Source organism: Arvicanthis niloticus, chromosome 1 (assembly GCF_011762505.2).
Source record: "Arvicanthis niloticus isolate mArvNil1 chromosome 1, mArvNil1.pat.X, whole genome shotgun sequence".
Lineage (NCBI taxonomy): Eukaryota > Metazoa > Chordata > Mammalia > Rodentia > Muridae > Arvicanthis > Arvicanthis niloticus.
In genome coordinates this window covers 4,089,734-4,112,152 of record NC_047658.1, presented here as the reverse complement: position 1 = coordinate 4,112,152, position 22,419 = coordinate 4,089,734, and the positions used below count along the sequence as shown (strand labels likewise).

The following is a 22,419-nucleotide window of genomic DNA, read 5'->3' as shown; positions in this document are numbered from 1 at the left end:
TCCACTGTCATCATGGCATGAAGCATGGCAGCATGCAGGCAGACATGGTCCCAGAGAAGGAGCTGAGAGTTCTGCATCTTGATTGGAAGGCAGCCAGAAGGAGACTGTCTTCAGCACTGGGCAGAGCCTGAGCATAGGAGAAGATGTCAAAGCCCACCTACACAGTGACACACTTCTTCCAACCATGTCATAGCTACTCCAACAAGGCCACACCTCCTAATAGTGCCACTCCCCATGGACCAAGCATTCAAACACATGAGTGTGTGGGGGCCAAACCTACCCAAATCACCAGACTCACACCCACATACAATCACACACACACACATTACACACTCAGTACACACACTCTCAAACACACAGACCTTTACACACATACACACAAAACCACTCATGCACACACTCTCATGACACATACTCTCACACAGACACACAAGCACACTCATACACAAACACCCTTTCAGCACACTTACACCCACACTCACACACAAAGACACACTCTCACACACATACAAACACACACACACTTGCATGGACACACTCTCACACACACAGTCAGTCAAAGACAGGTATTATATGTAATGACATTGTTAAGAACTCTGGAATTTTGGTTTCTTTAAAAAACACAGAAATATTGTAAGAATGTGCTTTCATTTTAATCCCAGGTGTGGGACATGGGGCTGCTTCAGATTCTCCACAGCAATTGACTGTGATTTGCCTCCGGCTCTGGCACACGTGTGCTTTTGCCAGCTGCTGATAATTTGTGCAATTCTGTGATGTTTGGAATTCTGGGAACTTTTTAGATGGTATATAAATGTGAGGGCTCCCAAAATGCAGGATGGGTGGTTACTGGTCACTCAGGGAGGTTGGGTGTGGTTTGTTAGCCATGGTCAAAGAAAAAACAAAAGGAAAGAAATTAGATTCAGGAATTTTCCTAATTTCTCTCCCCCCTCTGTCCTTGTTTCCCTCTTATCTAGTGTTAGGGGGTGAAATGAGATGGGGGGGGCGGTTAAAGGTGGGAAAAAGAAGAACTCACCAAGTAGTAAAGACCAGCTGTAGTTTTAGCCGCCTGCGGCCACAGACTATCAAGAGCCATAATGGGACAAGCTAATAATTAGCAGGTGACCATCCTGAAATGCTTGCCTTGGTTTATTATATAATCTGCAATAAGTGAGCCCTTATTCAGCAAGGCTGTAAGGGAATATTTTAGGAAAGATTCCTGCTATTAATATGCTTTTCCCATTATTATTATTAAACAAATATAACAATCACTAAGCAATAGCACACCCTTTGGAGCAGATCTCTGCAGATCCACGAAGATGTACTGTCTTGTGGTGATGCTATATAGACAAATAGATGACTTCTTAAGTCTTAATGATGATCCTATAAGAATTCCTAAAATTATATCAATGATTGTTAAGCTCTTTTATAGTGGGACTGCTATTAGGTCCCTTTCTGAGAGTCAAAACTGCTATGAGAACTCTGCCAGTCTCCCAAGTGTCAGCAGTTCATTGCTCTTAGTAACCAGACTTTCTCCTACTCAGAGCACATTCCAAGAGGTTGTAAAACAATTAACCAAAGGCCACTAATAGGGAACTAACGATTTATTATAGGTGCTAGAAGATAAAATACTGCCTGGCTTTATCTATACAAAACTTCACTAATAACTTAGTTATGGTTTTAAACCTTCAGTGAACCTGTGGAGTTAGACAGGTGATGGATGTTTAGCCAGATAATTACTCCTAATGGATATTCATGTAAACATTCTCTGTTGTAAACTTCTATTTCAATTTATGATTTGATTTTTGGTGTGAACTTGTGATGAACTTTGTAACATGTGATCATGTATGCTGAAAGATGTATAAGTACTGAGGACAAAGACAAAGAGGGGTCATCGTTTGTCCCTCCCTTTCCTTTCCCCCTGCCTAGAATTTTTTCCTTTAGAACTTTTTCCCTATTAGAATTTTTTCCTTTTCCTCACTCAGGACCTTTCCACTTTTTCCCTTAGGTAGCTTTCATAGGAAACCTTTTACACTTACTAATAAACTATAATAACCTCTCTAAGTGTTCTTTTCTCCCTGGGACCTCAGACTAGCAGGTATAAGTTAGAGCCCAGCAGTTTCTGCTGAGATAGAACAAAGGCCACATTGCCTAATCCTCTGCTGTTAGGCTACAGGTGTTAATCACCTAAGCCTGCAGTCTTTTACTTTAGAAGAAACTTTTAGAACTTTTTAAAAGTTGTCATCAGCATTTCAGTACAGGTCAGAGAGCCAGAAAGCCCTGAGACCCTGACTTTAAAGCTATCACCAGAGTCCTACTCTGTGCCCCTGCCACTACCCTCTCTGGGCCAAGAGGCTCCCGGAGACCAACCAGGTTCACCTGAAAGTGGGGCTGGAAATGAAAAAAGGGACGGAAGGGCGAGGAAAGATGAAGCCAAGACAAAGTTCTCTGATCAAGGCTCAAAGTTTAATGTTCAGCTTTTCAATTTAAAGGGAAAGCCCCACTGAACCCCTTCTTGTTTCAGCTGGAGATGGGTGGAGGAACCCATCCTTGGTCACTGCTGGAGATGGGTGGGGAAACCCATCCTTAGTCACAGCCAGGGATGTCTCAAGACAAGCTCAGCGGGCAGTTTATTCTTCTAAGTTCTTGTAGCAGGCTGTACGTGCAGCCAGGGTGGGTAACTCCACCTAGGTCCTGTTATCTGGTCTGCTGTGGTAAACAAGTTCTCTCGGGCCTGCTCAAGTCTGGGGGTAGGGCACATGGGTAGGCAGCCTCATTCCAGGCTGAAACCTGCATTGCCCAGTGGTGGCTCTGCGAGTAGGGAGTAGAGGGTCTATATTTCAGTATCACAGTCCCCTGGGGACCCTGCATGGCCGAATAAGGTGGGTTCCACTCACGGGAGCCCCTGCTCACACTGCTGAGGAGTGGAAAGAAGAGCGAGTCTGGAGACATAGAAAGCATCTGCCCCAGTCCACCATTCCTCTGAGTGTAACAAGAAGCCAGCGTAGAGGAGGAAAGCTTCATTACGCCTCGTGGTTGGGGAGTGTAGCCTCATCGATGCAGGGAAGTCACAGTGGCAGTTGGCTCCTGCTCCCTGGCTGATGAGAACTTGTACCCAGGACTCCTCACATACAGAAGTATCAGGAGGAGAGACCTTGGGCCTAGCTCCGCATGCAGCTTTTCACATGGGTTTTGGAGATCAAACTTGGGTCCTCAGCCTGCTGAGCTCCAAGCGCTATACAGGCTGAGGTAGCAACCAAGACCATCTTCTTAATTCTCTTTAACAGGGCTTAACCTGGCTCCCCAACAGCCTTTCACAGACTGGCTCTGGGACTCCATTTGACAAGGAGTGGTGTTCACAGAAGAACCGCCCCCCCCCCCCCACCGCCATCTCCATTCAGACATTCTCCCGTATGTTGGCCCATCCTGGCTTTCTAGAATCACCCAAAGAAACCATCGGAAACCCCATGGTTGCCATGGTGATGAAGCATCACAGCCACTGGGACTCCCAGTTCGTGGCCCTCTGTTGCCACTTTCCTCACTATCATGACCAGTGAGGACCTGAGAAACCTCCATGCTACCACAGGCTTTTTTTTCGTCAGCATGTAAGGCTACCCCTGGAAGTTACACTGTTCCTTAGGACCCACGCACTCTACTGTGAAAACCTAGGACCCACGCCTCCGAAGGCAGCTAGGCCAGGCCAACTCCATGGTTCCCTGCAATGACACCTTTCTTATATCTTAATTTTAGGGGATGCAAGTCAATCTTTTAAACAGACATAGAGTAGTAGATCTGTCTCAAGGCTACAATGTGGTGATGGAGTTGTCAAGCTACAGAAAACAGTTTGTGTCTCAGCAGTGACTTAGACAAAAACCTATGATGGAGATACAAGGGTTGGTGAGATCCCAGGGGAAGGGCGTGCCTGCAGAGCTGCTGTTTCCTGTCTGCTGCACGCATCTGTTCCTGCTGGAGCATGTTGGGGGATGCACCTGGCCAACCTGTGCGTCACTTTGTTACTGGACAGAGAATTACATTGCTGTTTATGTCACTGATGGATTGTGGGTGCCCTCCCTACTACTTAGACTGTTCCAGGAGAAGGTAGTCACACGATGAATGGAGTTATTGATGAGCAAGCCTTACTTGATGAAATACTATTTCACATTCAGAACTAGGTAAATGCCCCTCCTCCACTGCTGCGCAAAACCTGGCATAGATTTTTGGTCATTATTTCTCTGTCTCTAATTGGACTTCTGGGTTACGGTTCATAGAATGTTGCTGGGGAGGTTAGTTGTTGTTGTTGCTGGTATGCTGGGTAGCCCTGTAGCCCTGAGATAGAACTACTAACCTTCAGCCCTTACCTCCTTCAATGTCGCTGGTATAGCAATGGCTGCTTAGGACGGCACCTCACACAGCACACTGTCTTTACCCGCTGCTGGACTCGCTGCTGCTGTGAATGGTGCAGTGACCATCCAGGGCAGGCAGGTGTCCCCAGGCACCCAGAGTGCGGATGCTTTGTTCTGTGGCACAGCTGTACCACATGGGGGTTCAGAGGGGGTCGCGCTGTAACACGTGGGGGTTCAGAGGGGATCGCGCTGTAACACATGGGGCTTCAGAGGGGATCACGCTGTTTCACATGGCTGCCATCTCCTTGCTGTGAAGAAAGGAAGGGCTGACGTATAGTTTCAGAACTGTGAGTTATAGTGTAAACGGACATGGAGCATAAGTGAACACTGTGAGTGAAAACATTTATTCTTACTAGAGAAAAGTCCGTAAGACTGTAAATCTCTTAATTTTGTATAAAATATGTCTAGAATTTGAAATGACTAAACTCCAGCGCAGCGGCTCCCAGCCTTCCTAATGCTGCGACCCTCTAATACAGTCTCTCAGCTTGTGCTGCCTCCCTCCCTCCCCACTGTACAATTATTTCATCGCTATTTTACGACTGTGATTTTGCTGCTGCTGTGAATGGCAATGGAAATACGCAAGATGCCGGATATCTGATACGGAAACCCTGGGAAAGGTGGTTCGAGCCCCATAAGGTGATGTTGCTCTGCAGTCAGATGCTGCAGATCTTACAAAGCTGTAGCTTGGCTACATCGCATTAGGAATATTTGGAGTAGTGTGAAGTGAGTGTTTGCTCGTGTGTGCATGTGCGGAGGCCAATTGTTGACACGCTCGTCTTCTTTTATTGATCTGCACCTTGTTTTCTGAGACAGTGTGTGTCACTGGGTCTGGAGCTCACCAGTTCTGTCTCTGTCCTCTAGAGCTGGGTCATAGGTAATCCCTGCTGTGCATGTTTGCCTGGGTCCTGGGAATCTGAGCTTAGGTCCTCATGCTTGCTTGGCAGGGACATTACTTACAGACTCAACTCTCCAGAGCCATCAGGGCTGGAGAGGGTTCAGGGTTTAGAACTCTTGCTCTTTTTGCAGAGGATCAAGGTTCAATTTCCAGCACATACATGGTGGCTCACAACCACCCCAATTTCAGATTAATAGGATCCAACACCCTCTTAGGAACTCCCAGCAAGCTGGGCATGGGCGCGGTGCTTAGCTAAATGGATCTTTAAAAAATGTTTTTTTTTTTTTTTTTTTTGTAGACACAGTGGTTACATTATATAGTAGTGCTAAGTACTGTTTGCCGTCTCGCAGAATCCAATACTCTTCAGACAGGTGAGTGATTTGTGACTTATGGGGGGTGGGGAAGAGTTAGGCCAGATGCCTTTAGGTTCTAGAATAAACAGAATGTGTTGGGGTCTTTATGCACCAGAGAAAACTATATCCCTTAATTCCTGCTCTATCTGGTTCTTTCTCTTTGGGGTGTAGACAGTGGTATGTTGGAGATCATTTCAGTCCATGAGAGTTGACATTAAAGTTTTCAGAGAAATGGAAGCTAGTTTCTAAACACAGGCATTATTTAGAATTGAGCACATTTTCAATTAAGGTAAATTTAAAAGAATCTGTCCCACATTCAAGAATCAAAAGATTTTTCCACTCAGAGTACTGTAGACCAAGAGTGAGAATTTGAAAACTCTGCTTCTTTCTCTGTATCTTCTGTCTATCCCTGTTGTCTGTAGTCTGTCTGTTATCTGTTGGGTATGCATGATGCCAATCTGTCTCTAATGAAGGGACTCTAAGCTGTCCCAAGCATGGCAAACATGGCTCTGGCAGGCCTTGCTCTCCTCCACCCCTCTGCCTTGGTAAAAATTGTTAGATTACATTCCTAAAGCTAGCCACCAAAGTCTATTCCCTTATTTGGACACTTCCTCGTCCTAAGGCTGATGACCCAGGTCCAGCTGTCAAAGTGCTGACGTAGAGCAATCAAAAGCCCCCTGCCTCACCTAATTCACGTGCCCAATCAAAATTGAACACCCCATTCTAACAGGGAGTTTCCCCCTGAACCTTTATAAACTGCCATTTTTCTGCGGGCCACCTCTGTCTCTCTTCATCCAGAGGCAGTTCTTTGTGCACTCCCCGTTCAGGACAAACACCCCTTCCTCCTCTCCCTTGTCTTCTATCTCTTTGTCTCTTATTCCCTATCCTTTGTCCCCCTGGGCAAATAAATATCCTTTTGTGTTGAGATCTGGGTCTTGGGAGTCCTGAGCAGATGCTGTGGCTTGAAATCAGCTTACAGAACTCACACCCCCTACTATACACACACACACACACACACACGCACACGCACACGCACACACATACTCTCTCACACTCTCTCACACACACACGTGTGCACACACACACTCTCACACACACATACACACACTCACACACACACATACACACACTCACACACACACATACTCTCTCACACTCTCACACACACACACACGTGTGCACACACACACACACACATACACACACTCACACACACATACACACACTCACACACACACATACTCTCTCACACTCTCACACACACACACGTGCACACACACATACTCTCTCACATTCTCACACACACTCACACACACATGTGCACACACACGCACACACACTCTCACACACATGTGCACACACACATACTCTCACATTCTCATACACACTCACACACACATGTGCACACACACACGCACACACACACACACTCTCTCACATACACACACACATAAATGCGTGCACACACACATGCACACACACTCCCACACACACACTCACACACACACTCACATATGCATGCGCGTGCACACACCCACACACACACTCTCTCACACACACTCTCTCACATACACTCTCTCACATACACACACACGTACACACACACACTCTCACACACACTCTCACACACACATTCACACACACACTCACACACGTGCACGCACACACACACACACACACACACACACACACACACACACACACACACACACGTACGCCCGCGCGCCCAGTTCTTGTACACTCGGATCTTCAGCCACAGGCCTTCCCTACCCAACAGTGGCTAACTGACAGGCTGCTCAGTTCGGTGTGGTTGGCAAGTTTTCCTTCCACTTTTGGTGGCTGTACTGCCAGAATCTGGAGCCCCTCTCCCCTCCAAAAACCCCCGTCCACAGGTCCCGGATTTCAAGGGACAACTATATTTTCTCTCGGTGACCGAATCTGGGTAACGACCCTTTGTTCCCAGAGATCTCCTGAGATTCATGGGACACCTGTCACTTGACCTTGGCCCATCAACCTCCACTGGTGATGGGATTAGCTTCCTCCACCCAGAAAACTCATACTCAAAGTACGGGCCTTGCACTTTGGCATTCAAGAATAACTGTGCCAGGCAGAGGTGGCGCATGCCTTTAATCCCAGCACTTGGGAGGCAGAGGCAGGCGGATTTCTGAGTTCGAAGCTAGCCTGGTCTACAGAGTGAGTTCCAGGACAGCCAGGGCTACACAGAAAAACCCTGTCTCGGAAAAACAAACAAACAAACAAACAAACAAAAACAAACAAACAAACAAAGAATAACTTCACCTGAGTGTGGCGCTGCTCTCCAAGCCCTCTGGGAGGCTTCTACAGTCTCTGAACTGTTTTCTACACTCTGTTGTTTCATATACACTGTTTTTTGTCCTATTTAAATCCCAGCATTCTGTGCCCAACAGCTGCTATGCCTGCACCCTGGCATGGCTAGGAGTCACAACAGAATCCCACCGTGTACCCAATCTGCCCGCACAGACCCACCCCTACCGCAGTAGCATGATACCCATGCAGCCCACCTTGTCTGCTTTACAACCCCAGGCCGCTCGAAAGCCCACCTCAGCCGCCACTTCCGCTGCAGCTGCGCGGCTACACACATCCCCCTCTCTGCCACCACTGCACTCAAGCCATTGGCACAGATGCTGCAGGCAACTCCTCTCAGGCCGGAGCCCAACAGGATACCTCCACAGGCCACGCCCCTTGTGGCCGCCACCCTGGCCCTGACCAAGCCCCTAGCTGCTGCTGCGGCAGAACGCACCCACTGGCTTTTTTCTCCTACTCCTTCACCAGGTCCCTGGCTTCTCCAGATTTCCTCCACTGCCAACACTGCCATTGCCAATCCGCCCCGCCCACTCTGCACAGCTCCCCCCCACCCCCCAGCCTTGGCTAGCGGGGAGAAGTCAGTGCTCATGCGCACTGAGAAGTAGCAACCCCATGCTCAACCACAAACCACACAACAAACAAACAAACAAACAAACAAACCCACACCTTTCCTGCAGCCCACTAGGAACTGCAGCTTCTGAGCTACTGCGACGTCCCACATCACCCAACCCTGCACCGCTCCAAAGAGCTCCCCTCCCCATCCTGAAACCAAATTCCCCACCCATCGTCTACAGTCTGAGTCTAAGTCACACTGGCTGCCTTGGCAGCCTTTCCTCCCCTGTTAAGGCCACCAATGCCCAATGCCACTTTCCCAACGTAACCCTTCCCTGTTCTGACACTGCCTACAGCTTAAACTAAATTATACCCCTCCCCCCAAAGTGTGCTATTCTGTAATGGTAAAAGTTTATTGACTGCATTATGGTTCATTTTGATGCTAAAGAATCTCCAATCAAATTGTCAACTCAGAGTTTAAGGATCAAGCTTAGCAGGAATAAAACTGTACTAACTTACTATAAACTGTTGAAGATAATTAAAATGTGCAGGTTAATAGTTACCTTATAAGTAATCAGATTCTTTAATGTGTTCAGAACTGTACTTACAGTCATGAGTAGTCACCAAATAAGCTTTATTTAGCCTCCTGTATGTGTTTTCAAGGCTAAGCCTAAGATCAGGTATATTTAGTAAATATACCTTGGTCCTCAAATTCCTCAGAGATCTACTGAACGTGGCATTTTAAAATGTTCAAAACAAACCTTGCCACAATAAACAAGAGATTCCTCCTCCTAACAACAACAACAATAACAGTTAAAGTCTAAAGAAAACAGAGTGGACACCTCACGGATAACTGCACCTGATTTTCAGGGACAAAAACCATTGGGCTGAACTGCCCCATGCCTCACCTGCCTTTTTGGGCAGCAGGAACCTGCTGCCCAAACCTTTTGGGCACTTTTGGGTTGGCTGCTGTACTCTGCCTTGGTCAAAGTGAAGTCAGTTTTCCCAAGTTCTCCTTCTGCAGGAAAAATTCCCTGGCCTGGGTCTGACAGCGAAGACTGCTGCTGTGAGTGACAACTGAACATTAAATGTTGCAGACGTCTGACAGCTGGGGACAGACTGCTTCTGCAGTGAATCATCTAAGCGAGACTCAGTTTGCCTCACTGACAGGCTTCCACTAACAAAGACGAGTTTCTAAAGGTCATAAGGAGCAGACAAGTAAGTTACATAGGTCAATGCAAAAAATGAAAGACACAAGTCATAGAGGTCCAGGGCGCAGAAACTCGCATATGTTTGGGGGTGTAAGAAAGTCATGCAAGGTCTAAAAACATGGTAAGCTTAGGGGGTGTGGGGGTCGCAGGAAGTAACTGAAGGGTTGTAAAGCCGAGAGACAACCCAGGACAAGTCTGGACTCCCTCTCAGTCCCCTCCTTACACAGGCCCTCCTTCAATACACAGACCTGGGCCCTCTATCCCTCCAGATTCCTCCCTTACCTTCCTCTTTTCAAGGTTTCCCTCCTCCTGCTCCATCCTCCTCACTCCCTCATGTCCTGTTCCTTGACGAAGAAAGAATGTCCTCTCCGAAATTGCCACAGACTGCCTTCTGCCCCAACAACAGCTCCCAAAGCTCCTGTATGTCCCTTCCCTTCCTTTCCTCAGCCTCTGTGTGTACTCGCTCCCATTTGTACATGCTTCTCTGTACACGCTCCCGTGTGTACACGCTCCCCTGTGTGTACACACTTCCCTGTGTGTACACGCTCCCGTGTGTACATGCTCCCTGTGTGTACATGCTCCTGTGTGTACATGCTCCTGTGTGTACATGCTCCCCTGTGTGTACACGCTCCTGTGTGTACATGCTCCCCATGTGTACATGCTCCCCTGTGTGTACACACTCCCACTCTCCAGAAATTCTGAAACCTCCCATGTCCTGTGTCCACCACTACTTCTTCTTCTTCTTCTTCTTCTTCTTCTTCTTTCTTCTTCTTCTTCTTCTTCTTCTTCTTCTTCTTCTTCTTCTTCTTCTTCTTCTTCTTCTTCTTCTTCTTCTTCTTCTTCTTCTTCTTCTTCTTTTGGTTTTTCGAGACAGGGTTTCTCTTTATAGCCTTGGCTGTCCTGGAACTCACTCTGTAGACCAGGCTGGCCTCAAACTCAGAAATCCACCTGCCTCTGCCTCCCAAGTGCTGGGATTAAAGGCGTGCGTGCGCCACCACCGCCTGGCCCTGTGTCCACTTCTTAAGTAGACCCCGTTCTATGGAGTGCTGCCTCACCTCTTGCTGCATACCACACTCAAAGTCCCTTCTGCCTACATTTACAGACCCCAATACTCCCTACCCTTAACCAGCCTGTGCTGGGCCTCAAAACCATCAGTTCTATGCCCCACCCCCTCATTGGACAATACTCCCATAGTAACAGTCAAAGCAACTCACGGAAACTTCCACCCACCCTCAGGACCATTTTGCCTTCACATAGATAGGTTCTGACACTCAAACCCCTGACAGCTAACCTGGGCTCCAGAAACAGTCCCCCACGTTTTGGCCAAACATCCCTATGGACCTGGCCTGCCATCCCCCTTTTTCCTGCCTCCTGCTTCAGTATATAGAAGAGCTCCCTGACTTCAGTCCTTCCTCCTTTGATAACCAGTCTGACCCTGCTCCACTACTTGACTTCTTCCGTTCCAGGAGTTATCAGATCTTACCTGCTCAACTCTCTTCTCCCCAAGCCACCTATCTTAATTTTTCTCCTATCCCAAACTATAAACACCTCACTTTAGACAGCCTTGTCCATCTCCACTTATCTCTGCCTTGTGGCCAACTTCCTCCTCTTATAGATCCCTAAATATTCCAATACATTACCTATACCAAAATGCTTCTGAACCACCTCCTCTCTCCTAAGCACAAGAAAACAAAAAACTCCTTCCACTTAAAATGCTCTCCCTTCAGCTCCAGCCCTCTGCCTCCCAGGTCTATCCAGACTTTCCCGTTTCTGCACTTCCAGAACACATAAACAGTTTCTTAGACCAACCTTTTTCTCTGCCACTTATCTTTCCCAACCTAGACAGCACCATCCACAGACAACGTCTCTGCTCACCTCTGAATCTAATAAACCCTGGGAGGGATCCCCTCATTCTCTCTCTCTCTCTCTCTCTCTCTCTCTCTCTCTCTCTCTCTCTCTCTCTCCTAACTTACAATCCTAATCACTTCCATCAAGGGGTTCACGTGCCTTCCAATACCTTGGATTCCATCCCTCCAAACTTCTCTTATCAAACCCTCATCAATCACACCCCTCTCCTGTCTTGTCCTCCCCTCAACCCAAACATGCTTACCCTCAACGTTCCCCAGATCCTGTACAATCCTGCCCAGAACTCTCAAAAACCCTCCTCTCCATTCCTCTTGATGGTTTGTGTCTGCTTGGCCCAGGGAGTGGCAGGCACAGTTAGGAGGTGTGGCCCTGTTGGAGTAGGTGTGTCAGCAGGTGTGGGCTTTAAGACCCTCATCCTAGCTGCCTGGAAGTCGGTCTTCTAGCAGTCTTCAAATAAAAATGTAGAACTCTCAACTCCTGCACCATGCCCTCCTGGATGCTGCCATGTTCCCTCTTTAATGATAATGGACTGAACCTCTGAACCTGTAAGCCAGCCCCAATTAAATGTTGTCCTTATAAGAGTTGCCTTGGTCATGGAGTCTCTTCACAGCAATGAAACACTAACAAAGACACCATTTTCTCATCTCCTCTGGCCTGCTCTCTCACTTTACATAGACTCTTACCCAACCAACGGGCTCAGCAAAGCCACAGAAACTCCATCATAAGAGCCTTGAGGCCCCTGCTGGGTCAACATTGTCTCCAACTCCTCTGTGAACACAATTATATCTGGCCCAGTGAACCAGGGTTCAAACCCAGCTTGCCCTATTCCTGGTTCCCTGAATAGCACCTGCCCTCCTTTATGTCCTCCAGTTCCTGATATTTACAGGGACTTAGATAGAGATGACCAAGTGTTCCTAATGGCCCTGGTAAGCCTGGACTGTTGTGTATAGTTAGACAAATGCATCTGAGGCTAAGATGGTGGTCATTTTGGTGGTCATTTTGGTCATTCACCAAAATGGTGTCAAGCAGAGGAGCTCACAGGCCCCCTTTTATGTAGGGTTAGGAGAATTTTCCAGAAGGGTTAAGTAACCTCTAACATGATTGGCTAGAAGTGCGGCAGCAACATTAGTGCAGTTTTGATTGGTTCCTATGTTAGTTCTATTATTTTTTGTGGGACCTTGAGGAATTTCAAAAACTAGCTCAGCGCTGGCCTAATCTGCTCCAGCGATGTGTCCCAGTAACTGACTCTGCTCCAGACTTATCCTCCCCTGGGTCTAATGTCAGGACCGTCACTGAATAATGGCCTATTGTTTGTGGTTCCTCCAAGGAACATTGTTCATTTTCCTGGGAAATTGATAAATTTCCATTCCCAATGATTTCAGACCTCTCAGCATGCATGGGACAGTGTCTCACACATACACATAAAACATACTTGAAACACATCTCTCAGTATACTAAAGGGGCATAATACTATCCCTAGGTAATGTAGCTGAGTCACCATGTCTTCACACTTGCGGTATCTAACAGTTCATTTAAGTCATAGCAAATTCTACATATATTTCACATAAAACTCAGAACTTCACTGATATCTTTTCTCCTTTGTGACATTTTCTCTGTTTAAAATAAATATTTGAGCCTGGAGATATGGCTTAGTGGTTACGAGTATTGGCTGCTCTCAAGAAGATCTAGGTTCAATTCCTAGCACCCACCCACACAGCAGCTCAAAACTGTCTGTAAGTCCAGATCCTGCAGATCCCATGCCCTCTTCTGACCTCTGCATGTACCAGGCAACCAAGTGGTGCACAGACATACATGCAGGCAAACACGCATAATAATAAAGATATAATAAATATTCACTCACGACATCATGTATATTTACCTATGTGATAACTCACAAAATATTATCACATAGTCGATGCCTCCTTCCTTCAAAGCAAGGAAGCTTGCAACACCATGATCCCTTCTGAACCCCCATGTGTTACAGCGTGATCCCCTCTGAACCCCCATGTGTTACAGCGTGATCCCCTCTGAACCCCCACGTGTTACAGCGTGATCCCCTCTGAACCCCCACGTGTTACAGCGTGATCCCCTCTGAACCCCACGTGTTACAGCGTGATCCCCTCTGAACCCCCACGTGTTACAGCGCGATCCCCTCTGAACCCCCACGTGTTACAGCGCGATCCCCTCTGAACCCCCACGTGTTACAGCGTGATCCCCTCTGAACCCCCACGTGTTACAGCGTGATCCCCTCTGAACCCCACGTGTTACAGCGCGATCCCCTCTGAACCCCCATGTGTTACAGCATGATCCCCTCTGAACCCCCACGTGTTACAGCGCGATCCCCTCTGAACCCCCACGTGTTACAGCGCGATCCCCTCTGAACCCCCATGTGGTACAGCTGTGCCACAGAACAAAGCATCCGCACTCTGGGTGCCTGGGGACGCCTGCCTGCCCTCGATGGTCACTGCACCATTCACAACAGCAGCGAGTCCAGCAGCGGGTAAAGACAGCGTGCTGTGTGAGGTGCCGTCCTAAGCAGCCATTATATACACATTCCTGCCCCTCTCAGGAGGACACTGTGTAAAGCAGAATCAGCCAGAGGCAGAAAGACAAAAGGCACACGTGTTCTCCTTTGTGTAGCATCTAGACGGGGGAAGGACAAGAAAGTAAAGGCCGTTGGAAGGGGGAAGGGTAATAGTAGACACAGACATGAAGCCAGAGCCCAGGCTGGGGCTCAGCTGTAGAGCGCTGGCCCAGCAGGCACAGGCGCTGCTTCCATTCCAGTGCTGCGTAAATGGTGGCGCCCGCCACTGAACCCAGGACTCAGGAATCTGGGTCAGAGGGATCAGAAGTTCAAGGTGATTTTCAGCTACACAGAGGGTTCAAGGCCATCCTGGGCTAGCAGATTCTGCATCAAGAAATAATAGTCAAATATACTATATGAACTTAAGGAAACTTTGCAAAAAAAACTAATTACTTTATATAGTGAATGTATTTATATTTCTAACAAAAATGGCAAGAAGGAGCAAGATTACTCAAGACATAAAGGTACCAGTTGCCAAACCTGACATCCTACATTTGATTTATGGTACCAAAACGGTAGAAGGAGTAAACTCACTCCTCAAATTGTCCTCTGTCACATGACCCTTGACACATGTGAATCAACAGATAAACATACCGAATTAAATGTAATAAAAGAATTGACATCTATGTCTAATCTGAACAGTCATCTTTCCGGGAGGGTAAATATCTGTGGTGGCAGTCTGCGCATTCACCTGCTTCCTGCTCATCCGTACAATTTAGAAGCATCTCCAGTGACAGGGCAAAGGGCGTTCCTCACAGAGCCCTCCTAGATACCTAATGCGACCCTGCGATTGAAGGATGATCTCCGCAGTAACTGCCACTGACCGTTGCTGAACACTCATTTTCTACACATGCGTGCTTTCTATGGCATTCTGTAATTGGCTTCTCTGCGAACCAATGAAATGCAGCAATTCTCCAGGCTTATCCAATGGAGGCATGTGATGAATGCTTGTCAACAAATGGGACTTCAACTGTCTTGCTTGGCGGAGGTTGCCACTTTTGTGCGCCCGACAGCAGTCGCGCATGCGCAGATACGTTACTTCAGATCACAACTGAAGCCCGAGTTTCTGGTGACCATATTCTGAAGCCAGAAAGAATTTTCTACTTAAGTGGAAAAGGAGCAGTGAGAGACCAAATCCCCTAGTCCTGAGGAAAGGAGCCAGTGAGGACAAGCAGGGGAAAAGAGAGAGAAGAGGCCGAAGGTGGGTCTTCAGTCTGAGAGAGGAGGGCTAGGGCATGGACGCCTGAATCTGACGAAGGGAAAACGGGTACTGATGTGTTGGTTGTAAGGGAGAACTCGGACCTGGGCACTCTAAACTGAGGGAAGAGGGGTTTGCTGTTACTGGGTTTGTTCCCTGGGTCTTTGAAGAGTGCTCAGTTCTGGGCTTTGTGTCTAAGGGCAGCATCTGGGGTCTGAATAGCCATGACTGAAGGAGGAGACCAGGGATTGCGCTCCTTCTTGACTCAGGGCTGAGGACTGTACTCTGAGGCGTGAAGAAGGAAGCTGCACAACTAGAATCCTGGGTCCTGGGGAGTCGGGGGTGTGAAAATGGAACCTAAATGCTACATTCCTCGGACAGACGAACCAGGGCCTTCAGAATTCCAGCTGTGGTTGTGGTAGAGCTTGGTCCTGAAGATTTAGAAGCCGAGGCCTTAAGAAGATTCTGCTTGGAATCTGAAGTCCTGACTGAGGCTTAAATCAGAGGGCTCCTGGGCCCATTGTGCTATGTTCCTGGAACTGTCTCTGTCTAGAAAACAAGGATTAACCCCTCTCTGTCTGGTTGAATTGACTCCTGTAGGTTATCAGTTCCCATGTCCTGATCAGCTCTTCCCAGCCTCAGAGAAGCCATGGGAGCCTGCTGCATCCAGTATGTCCTGCTCCTCTCTCTGCTGGGCTTCTTCCCCTGCTCAGGTGAGGGTGGAACAGAAGAGCAACTGGCAGTCATCATTTGGATGTCAGAAAGCTCTACGTCTCATTTAGTGTCTCTTAACAGATTGGAGGAGAAAACATTCACAGACATGGGAGGAGGAAACCATGTGCAGAGGCCTGAGAAGGACCTTGTGTCTGGCGACACCTAGCTCTCCTACCACTGTTGGAGACCAGCACCCTGCCCACCTTTTCAGACAGGAAATCAGAGATTACATGTCTCTTGTTCCATCCTCAATAATGGGTGACCAGCATATTGTCCCCTGTGTTCCTTGTCTCCTTGCCTTCCCCTGAGGAGTTCTGTCACACTAGAATGTGTCTCATGTCCTTTTCTTCCCAGACCCTGTGTGATGCCCCCTTGCCTGTAGGACTGTATCAGGGGCATAGGGACAAAGAGGGGGTTTGCACATGAAGACATAGGAAGGCTGAGTCACACAGGAGCCTGGCAGCCTTTCTAAGAACTCAGACGTTTTAGATGTATCTTTGCTATTTTAAATTATGTATAGGGGCATGTGTCTGTCTGTCTGTCTGTCTCTGCCTGCACGAGGGTATGTACTCATATGTTCTTGGGTCAAACGCAATCCTTGGAACAGTAGTGAGTATTTTAACCACTAAAACACTGCTTCAGCTCTTGAAGATGAGAATTTTATTCTGGGGAGATGTGGCCCTACCAGAAATTTCTAACTTCTCAGGGCTTCCCAGAGGCCTGCCATGAATACCTAATCCTTTATGCAGACCCGTGGGCTGCTGGGGTGGGGAGTAAATACAGTAGGGAGAAGTAAAGGGAGATCAGAGAGACCCATGACAGGCAGGGAAAGGCCTTGCTGTCATCTTTGCTAGCTGGAGGCATTAGAGGTGTGACCGGGCTCAGGATCTGCAGAGACTGTGCAGAGTAAGTCACAGGGTTTTCTGGGGACTGTAACATGGGCTGCAGAGAAAGAGTGGATGAGCATGGGGGCAGAGCTGCAGCTGGAGCAGCTAGGGTAAAGGAGCCACCTTGAGTAAGATGGGGAGGAGGTGGGTGGGGTGGAGCAGAGAGAGTGCAGGTCTGGTTTGCAGGAGTGAGGCAGCTGAGGAATGAGAAGTCAGCCTCCCACTATGGGCCACCTAGAATAGTGGGGGTGCTTGGAAGTAATGAGTTCTGAGTCCTACCTTAATGCAAACAGAGATGTCACAGCCATCCTGTATGACTCAGGAGTTTGCGATGGCCTCCCTTAGCCCAGAAGCTGTAGGCACAGACATGGTGGGCTTCTTGACTCTCACAAACCCTGATTTTCCTCTCCACAGTTACTCTGACTTGTCACAAGGGAATCATGGTGCAACTTGACACTGGCTTCACTAAGAAAGCAGTTGAGTGGAAATCAGTTGGGACCACTAAAGCTGCACATCCTAAGATATGTCAGGAGACACTTCTGCTCATAGATGTAGGTGCGTGGTCTGAGCTGGAGGGACACACTCCTACCCTGGACCAGGCCCAGCCCTGCCCTGGATTCTACGTCCTGCATTTCTGCCCATCTACCCATAATCCTGGGATCTCCTATCTCTGTGCCTTGTTCTACTAACCTGTGATGAGGGTGTACAATGAAGATCTATATGCTAATTAAAAGAAAAACCCTGGGCTTGAACCCTTGTCCCACATGACCTGGGTGTTGTCCTGAGTGCCTATAATGCCAGCATGGGGCTGTGGGTGGAGACAGTCAGCTTCATCTGCAGCAACCTTGGGACTTCAAGAGCAGCCTGGACTAGAGGAGACTTGGGGCCCAGGAAGGGAGAGGAAAAAGGGAGGAAGGGATGGAGAGACAAAGTGATGGAGGAAGGGATGGATGGAGGGAGAGAGGAAGGGAGGAAAGGAGGTATGAGGGAAGGGAGGAAGGAAGGGAGGAAGAAAGGAAGGAAGGGAGGAAGGAAGGAGGGATAAGTATGGAAGGTTGGAAATGTGGATGCATGCTGAACGCCTGTGTTGGGTTCTGCTAAGCCTGAGTTCCTCTGCAGCTCTGCTGGGAAGTGGGAAGGAGAGAGAAGCAGAGCACAGGGAGCCAAGTGTGGTGTGAAGGGCAGAGTGGAGAGAGACCCCAGCAGGGGAAAGAGATGCTGACCAGAGTGAGGCTGCAGGGTGCTGCGGGGCTCAGGGGAGACTGTGTGGAGGGGCCTGGTAACAGGGGCAGAGCAAGGGGCAGAGCAGAGGGAGCCAGGTTTGGGCTTCAGTCTGTGGCAGACTCAGCTCAAGATCTGTTCTGTTGTCACTGAGGATTGTCCTGTCCCTGAGTGGGAGCATCAAGGGGCCCAAGAACTGGGGTTTTCTTTCCTTTCCTTCCCTTTCCTTTCCTTTCCTTTCCTTTCCTTTCCTTTCCTTTCCTTTCTTTTCTCTCACCACCCATCCCTTTCTTGTCTGGTATTCTCTCTTCTATGCCCTTAGGTATAAAATCTCTCCTATTGGGGAGCAAAGGCACCAGCAAAGCTGAGAGTAAGACGACCCTTGATATCCAGAAGTTTTCCGGAGGACCTGGAATAGTGGCCGCCTCTTATGTCCACTTCTGTGACACTGAACTATGCAACAACGCTGACAGCACCAGTGTCCTACTTAACAACCTGTCACTTGCATGTATGTGACCAGGGGACCCAGCGTTTGAGGGACCAGCCCCTGCCTGCAGCTGACAGCATGCTCTACTGCCTCTCCTTCTCTCTCCTCAGCCTTTTCTAAGAAGAAAAAATCCAGTGAGTGTCCTGTCTGCTTGAAGTTTCAGGGTTCCTGCTCCCAAGAAGGCAAATTTATGCTCTGCCCTATGGCCACCCACTGCTATTACAGTGACATAACTGTAGAAGGAGGTCAGTCACGAAGTCTGCATCCCCAGGGCCATGGCTCCAGGGACTCAGGAGAAGGGATGGGTGCTGCTGACTCCTGGGTCTCAGAGTGGAGGGCAGAGGCATGGATTGCTGTAACAGAGGAAGTGAGGCTGGAGTCTAGAACCCTGGGTCTGAGAGAAATTCAGGACTTGGACTGAGAGTCCTTAGTCCACAGGAGAAGGGCTGGAGCCTGAACTACTGGGTGTGAGTTGTGTGTTGTTGTTGTTTTGTTTTTCACGTTGACTGGTGTATCCCTGTACATCCTTTACCCCTGACTGGATCTTTATATTGTAGGTGGGCTCAATATCATCTTTAGCATTGATGGATGCCTGACCAACTCTGCCAAAGACCTATTGAACAACCAAACTTCAGTTGGGATCTTCTCCATAATAGAAGCCTCTGATCAAAATATCACCACTTCATTCTCACATGTACTTGTCCCGAGCACCCTCCCAGTCTGGATGTTAGGGCTCAGGGCTTTTCTCAGCCCTTTGTTTACAAAGATCTGTTCTCTTTGCTGAATGCATTTCCCAGCCATACTTAATCCCTCTTGGCTATCCATACTCAGCCCTCCTCTGATCTCATAACCCAAAGACCTGAGACCGGGCACTGTCAGCCTGTGCTGTCGGGTGCCCTCATCCCTCCCCCACACACTCTGCCTCCTCATGTTTAGATATGGGAGCCACTGAACTCACCCTGCTCCAGAGCGGACAACCGCACACTGACCGCACATGTGGAAAATAAAGTTGCTGTTATTTACCAAATACTGGGTTTCTCTACGTGAGGAGAGGAGGGCACACAGTGGAATCCATGAGAGACTTCCTGCCAGGATTTGTACAGGGGACTCGGCCTAGCTGCCTTAAGTGACATGTGTCATAGGTTTTTCAGATTAGCATCCATGGCTCCTGGGGCACAACATGTGTTTCCAGTTCCTGAGAGACTGGTGTGCTCCCAGAAGCAGTGAAGCGTCATTTAGGAATAATTTGTGTTCCTCTGTATGTTCCCAGAGTAGTAAAGAAAGCATGGAAGCCTGACAGGACCATCTTAGTCACTAATCCTTTGTGCCCTGTGTGCCCTGCAAATGTCATTGTATCCTGGAAACTACAATTGTATACTGGTGATTGCCATTAGATTCTGTTTCTAATAAAGGTATAAGCAATCTGACTGCTCTCAATAAAATTTTCACAGCTCAGTCTTGCTGCGGACCCTCTACCCTGCCTGGTTTAATTCCTTATGGTCATATCAATTGACCAGTAAGAGAGCATGGGTGCCTATTAGTGTGGCCAGGAACAGGGACCTGAAATATGGGAATTTTATAAAGGAAAACCGAGAAAGGAGAAAGCAGTTGGAGGCGAGGAACTGCTGGGAACCCTGCACACACAAGTATAGGAAGGCAGGAGACTTAACTGAATCTTAAGTGATGGCACAGGCAGAGTTGGAGAAACAACTTTTGTATGCAGAAGTTCTGCAAACTTTGTTGCTGGAGGAAGGAGCTGAAGCAGGCAGGACACCATCAGCTGATGAAATCCCTGGAGTTCATGAGTGAACTTCAGCCTTCTTTCCCTGAAGAGTGATCTCTGGATCCCACAACTTGGTCCTGGTTAAAATGAGCAATTCAAGGTGAATTTGCTGCAAAGGAACCTGAAATAATTCCCAGAGATGCTTTTCAGCTGTGGAAAGAAATAAAAACAGTAAGAGAGAAAAGGGATAAAGTTAAAATAAAAAATGAAAACGATCTGGAACGAGCAGAGCTAGCACTGCAAACAGAAGGATTAAACCTGAAGATACATCATGTAGTCTCTCTGTGAGGAGACTGAGCATCTTCCTCTTCCTCCTCCTCTTCCTTTTCCTCCTCCTACTCCTGCTCCTCCTCTTCTTCCTCCTCCTCCTCCTCATGGGGATTTTGCACCTGCACCTCCAGTTCCAATTTCCTCTGCTCCCAACCCCTGTCCCTCAGTGCGGGTCCTGATGCTGCAGAGACTGTTGGATGCTGCTTTGATTTATCTCTTGTCTGATTGCTCTCAATCAGAAAATATTATTGGGGAGGTTTCTCACCCTCTATTTAAAAAAATTAACTCCTTTCCAGTCACTGTACTGGTCTCCCAGACAAGAGACCCTGTATTGAGCCCAGGCACGGAAGAAGACATGGAAGGAGTTCTTTCTTTTCCTGATGAGTGAATGCTGGATCCTGACAAACTAGGGTAGTGAGTTAAGAATTATGTAGCCATTTCATTTAAGACTCAAGCCTCTGAAGCAGGCTTGTGCTCAGCGTGGGCCAACCACCCCCTTTTACATTGTCTCCTTGATTCTGTTTCTTGCTATTTTGTTCCCTCTGACTGGAGGATCTCAGCAAAGCTTGTCTTTCAGAGGTGAATATTTAGTGAAAAAGACCAAGTATTCAAAAAGTCAGTACCAAGGTATTAGAAATCAAGAAAATCATATGCCCACAGGAGAAGGCTTGCATAGTAACACTAGTGACAGATTTTACATCCTCCTAAAGCTTAAGAACAAATAAACGCCTTGGCACTGCAAACATGGTGTAAGATATCAGATTCTGAAAAAAATACAGAGGAACTTTCCTAAATTACACAGGGGCCTGATGAGCCATATCTAGATTTTGCTTCTCATTTCTTGCAGGCAGTCAATCGCCTGGTGATTGACAGAGAGGCAGGAATGGTTATTGCTAAGCAACTGGCATACTGAGAATGCCAATGCTGCTTGCCAGACGCCATCCATCCTTTTAGAAAGGAGGGAGGTGTTAATGATTATATTCTCCTTGGTGCTACTCGTGGGCCTCTGTATACTCAAGGGTTATCACTGGCTGTAGTCCTCCAAGGGCTGACAGGGCCTCAACTGTCGAGAGTCATTCAATGAGGAAAAAAATGAGAAATGACAAATAGACCAACTTCATGTCAAAAGTTTGTTGCTATTGCTTTAAAGAGAACTAAAAAATTGTTTCCTCTTGCTTTTATTATTCATTATGTAGATGATATTCTGCTTTCTACAAATAATGCAGTGCTAAAAGAACTATTTACCAAAAAACTAGATTAATTCCTTAAATTTTTATTGCTCATTAAAATATTAATTTTTTATTAAATACTGCAGATGATGTAGCACTGGCTTTTGCGAATTTATGCCTCATGAAAGTAATACAAACTGGCAATGTTCCTGCCCACACTCCTCAGCCTTTTCAGGAATTTTGCCAACAGGTTGATATGACCCTCATCATAGGCATTCTGTATAACCCTCAAGACCAGTCCTTTGTGGAAATAGCCAATGGGCAACTTTCACATTATTTAAAAATAAGGCATGGGGTGGTAGGGTGGTATGGCTATTCAGAATAATTTATTTTCTGTTTTTATTTATTTATTTATTTATTTAGTAATTTGGACAATGATGGCCTCACTGCTGCTGAATGTTTTGGGACAGCTTTGGTTCTGTAGAA

At 47.6% G+C, this 22,419-nt stretch overlaps 1 protein-coding gene across 1 annotated transcript; it reads left to right on the top strand.

Annotated features, from left to right (window-relative positions):
* Positions 1 to 15,230: 15,230 nt before the first annotated feature.
* LOC117697643 (CD177 antigen-like) lies at positions 15,231 to 20,184 on the top strand. The gene is made up of 6 exons (XM_034488780.1): positions 15,231 to 15,405; positions 16,003 to 16,115; positions 17,418 to 17,558; positions 18,547 to 18,732; positions 18,822 to 18,956; positions 19,269 to 20,184. The coding sequence occupies exons 2-6, from the start codon at positions 16,052 to 16,054 to the stop codon at positions 19,493 to 19,495; spliced, it is 753 nt and encodes a 250-aa protein (XP_034344671.1). The 5' UTR covers positions 15,231 to 15,405; positions 16,003 to 16,051; the 3' UTR covers positions 19,496 to 20,184.
* Positions 20,185 to 22,419: the final 2,235 nt, after the last annotated feature.

What these genes read in the sequence shown, in the direction of transcription:
- LOC117697643 (XM_034488780.1), top strand. Translation starts at nt 16,052, where the DNA reads ATGGGAGCCTGCTGCATCCAGTATGTCCTGCTCCTCTCTCTGCTGGGC. An exon ending in GGGCTTCTTCCCCTGCTCAG is followed by an intron (nt 16,116 to 17,417) that starts GTGAGGGTGGAA and finishes TCCTCTCCACAG; the next exon opens with TTACTCTGACTTGTCACAAG. An exon ending in TAACAACCTGTCACTTGCAT is followed by an intron (nt 18,733 to 18,821) that starts GTATGTGACCAG and finishes CTCTCTCCTCAG; the next exon opens with CCTTTTCTAAGAAGAAAAAA.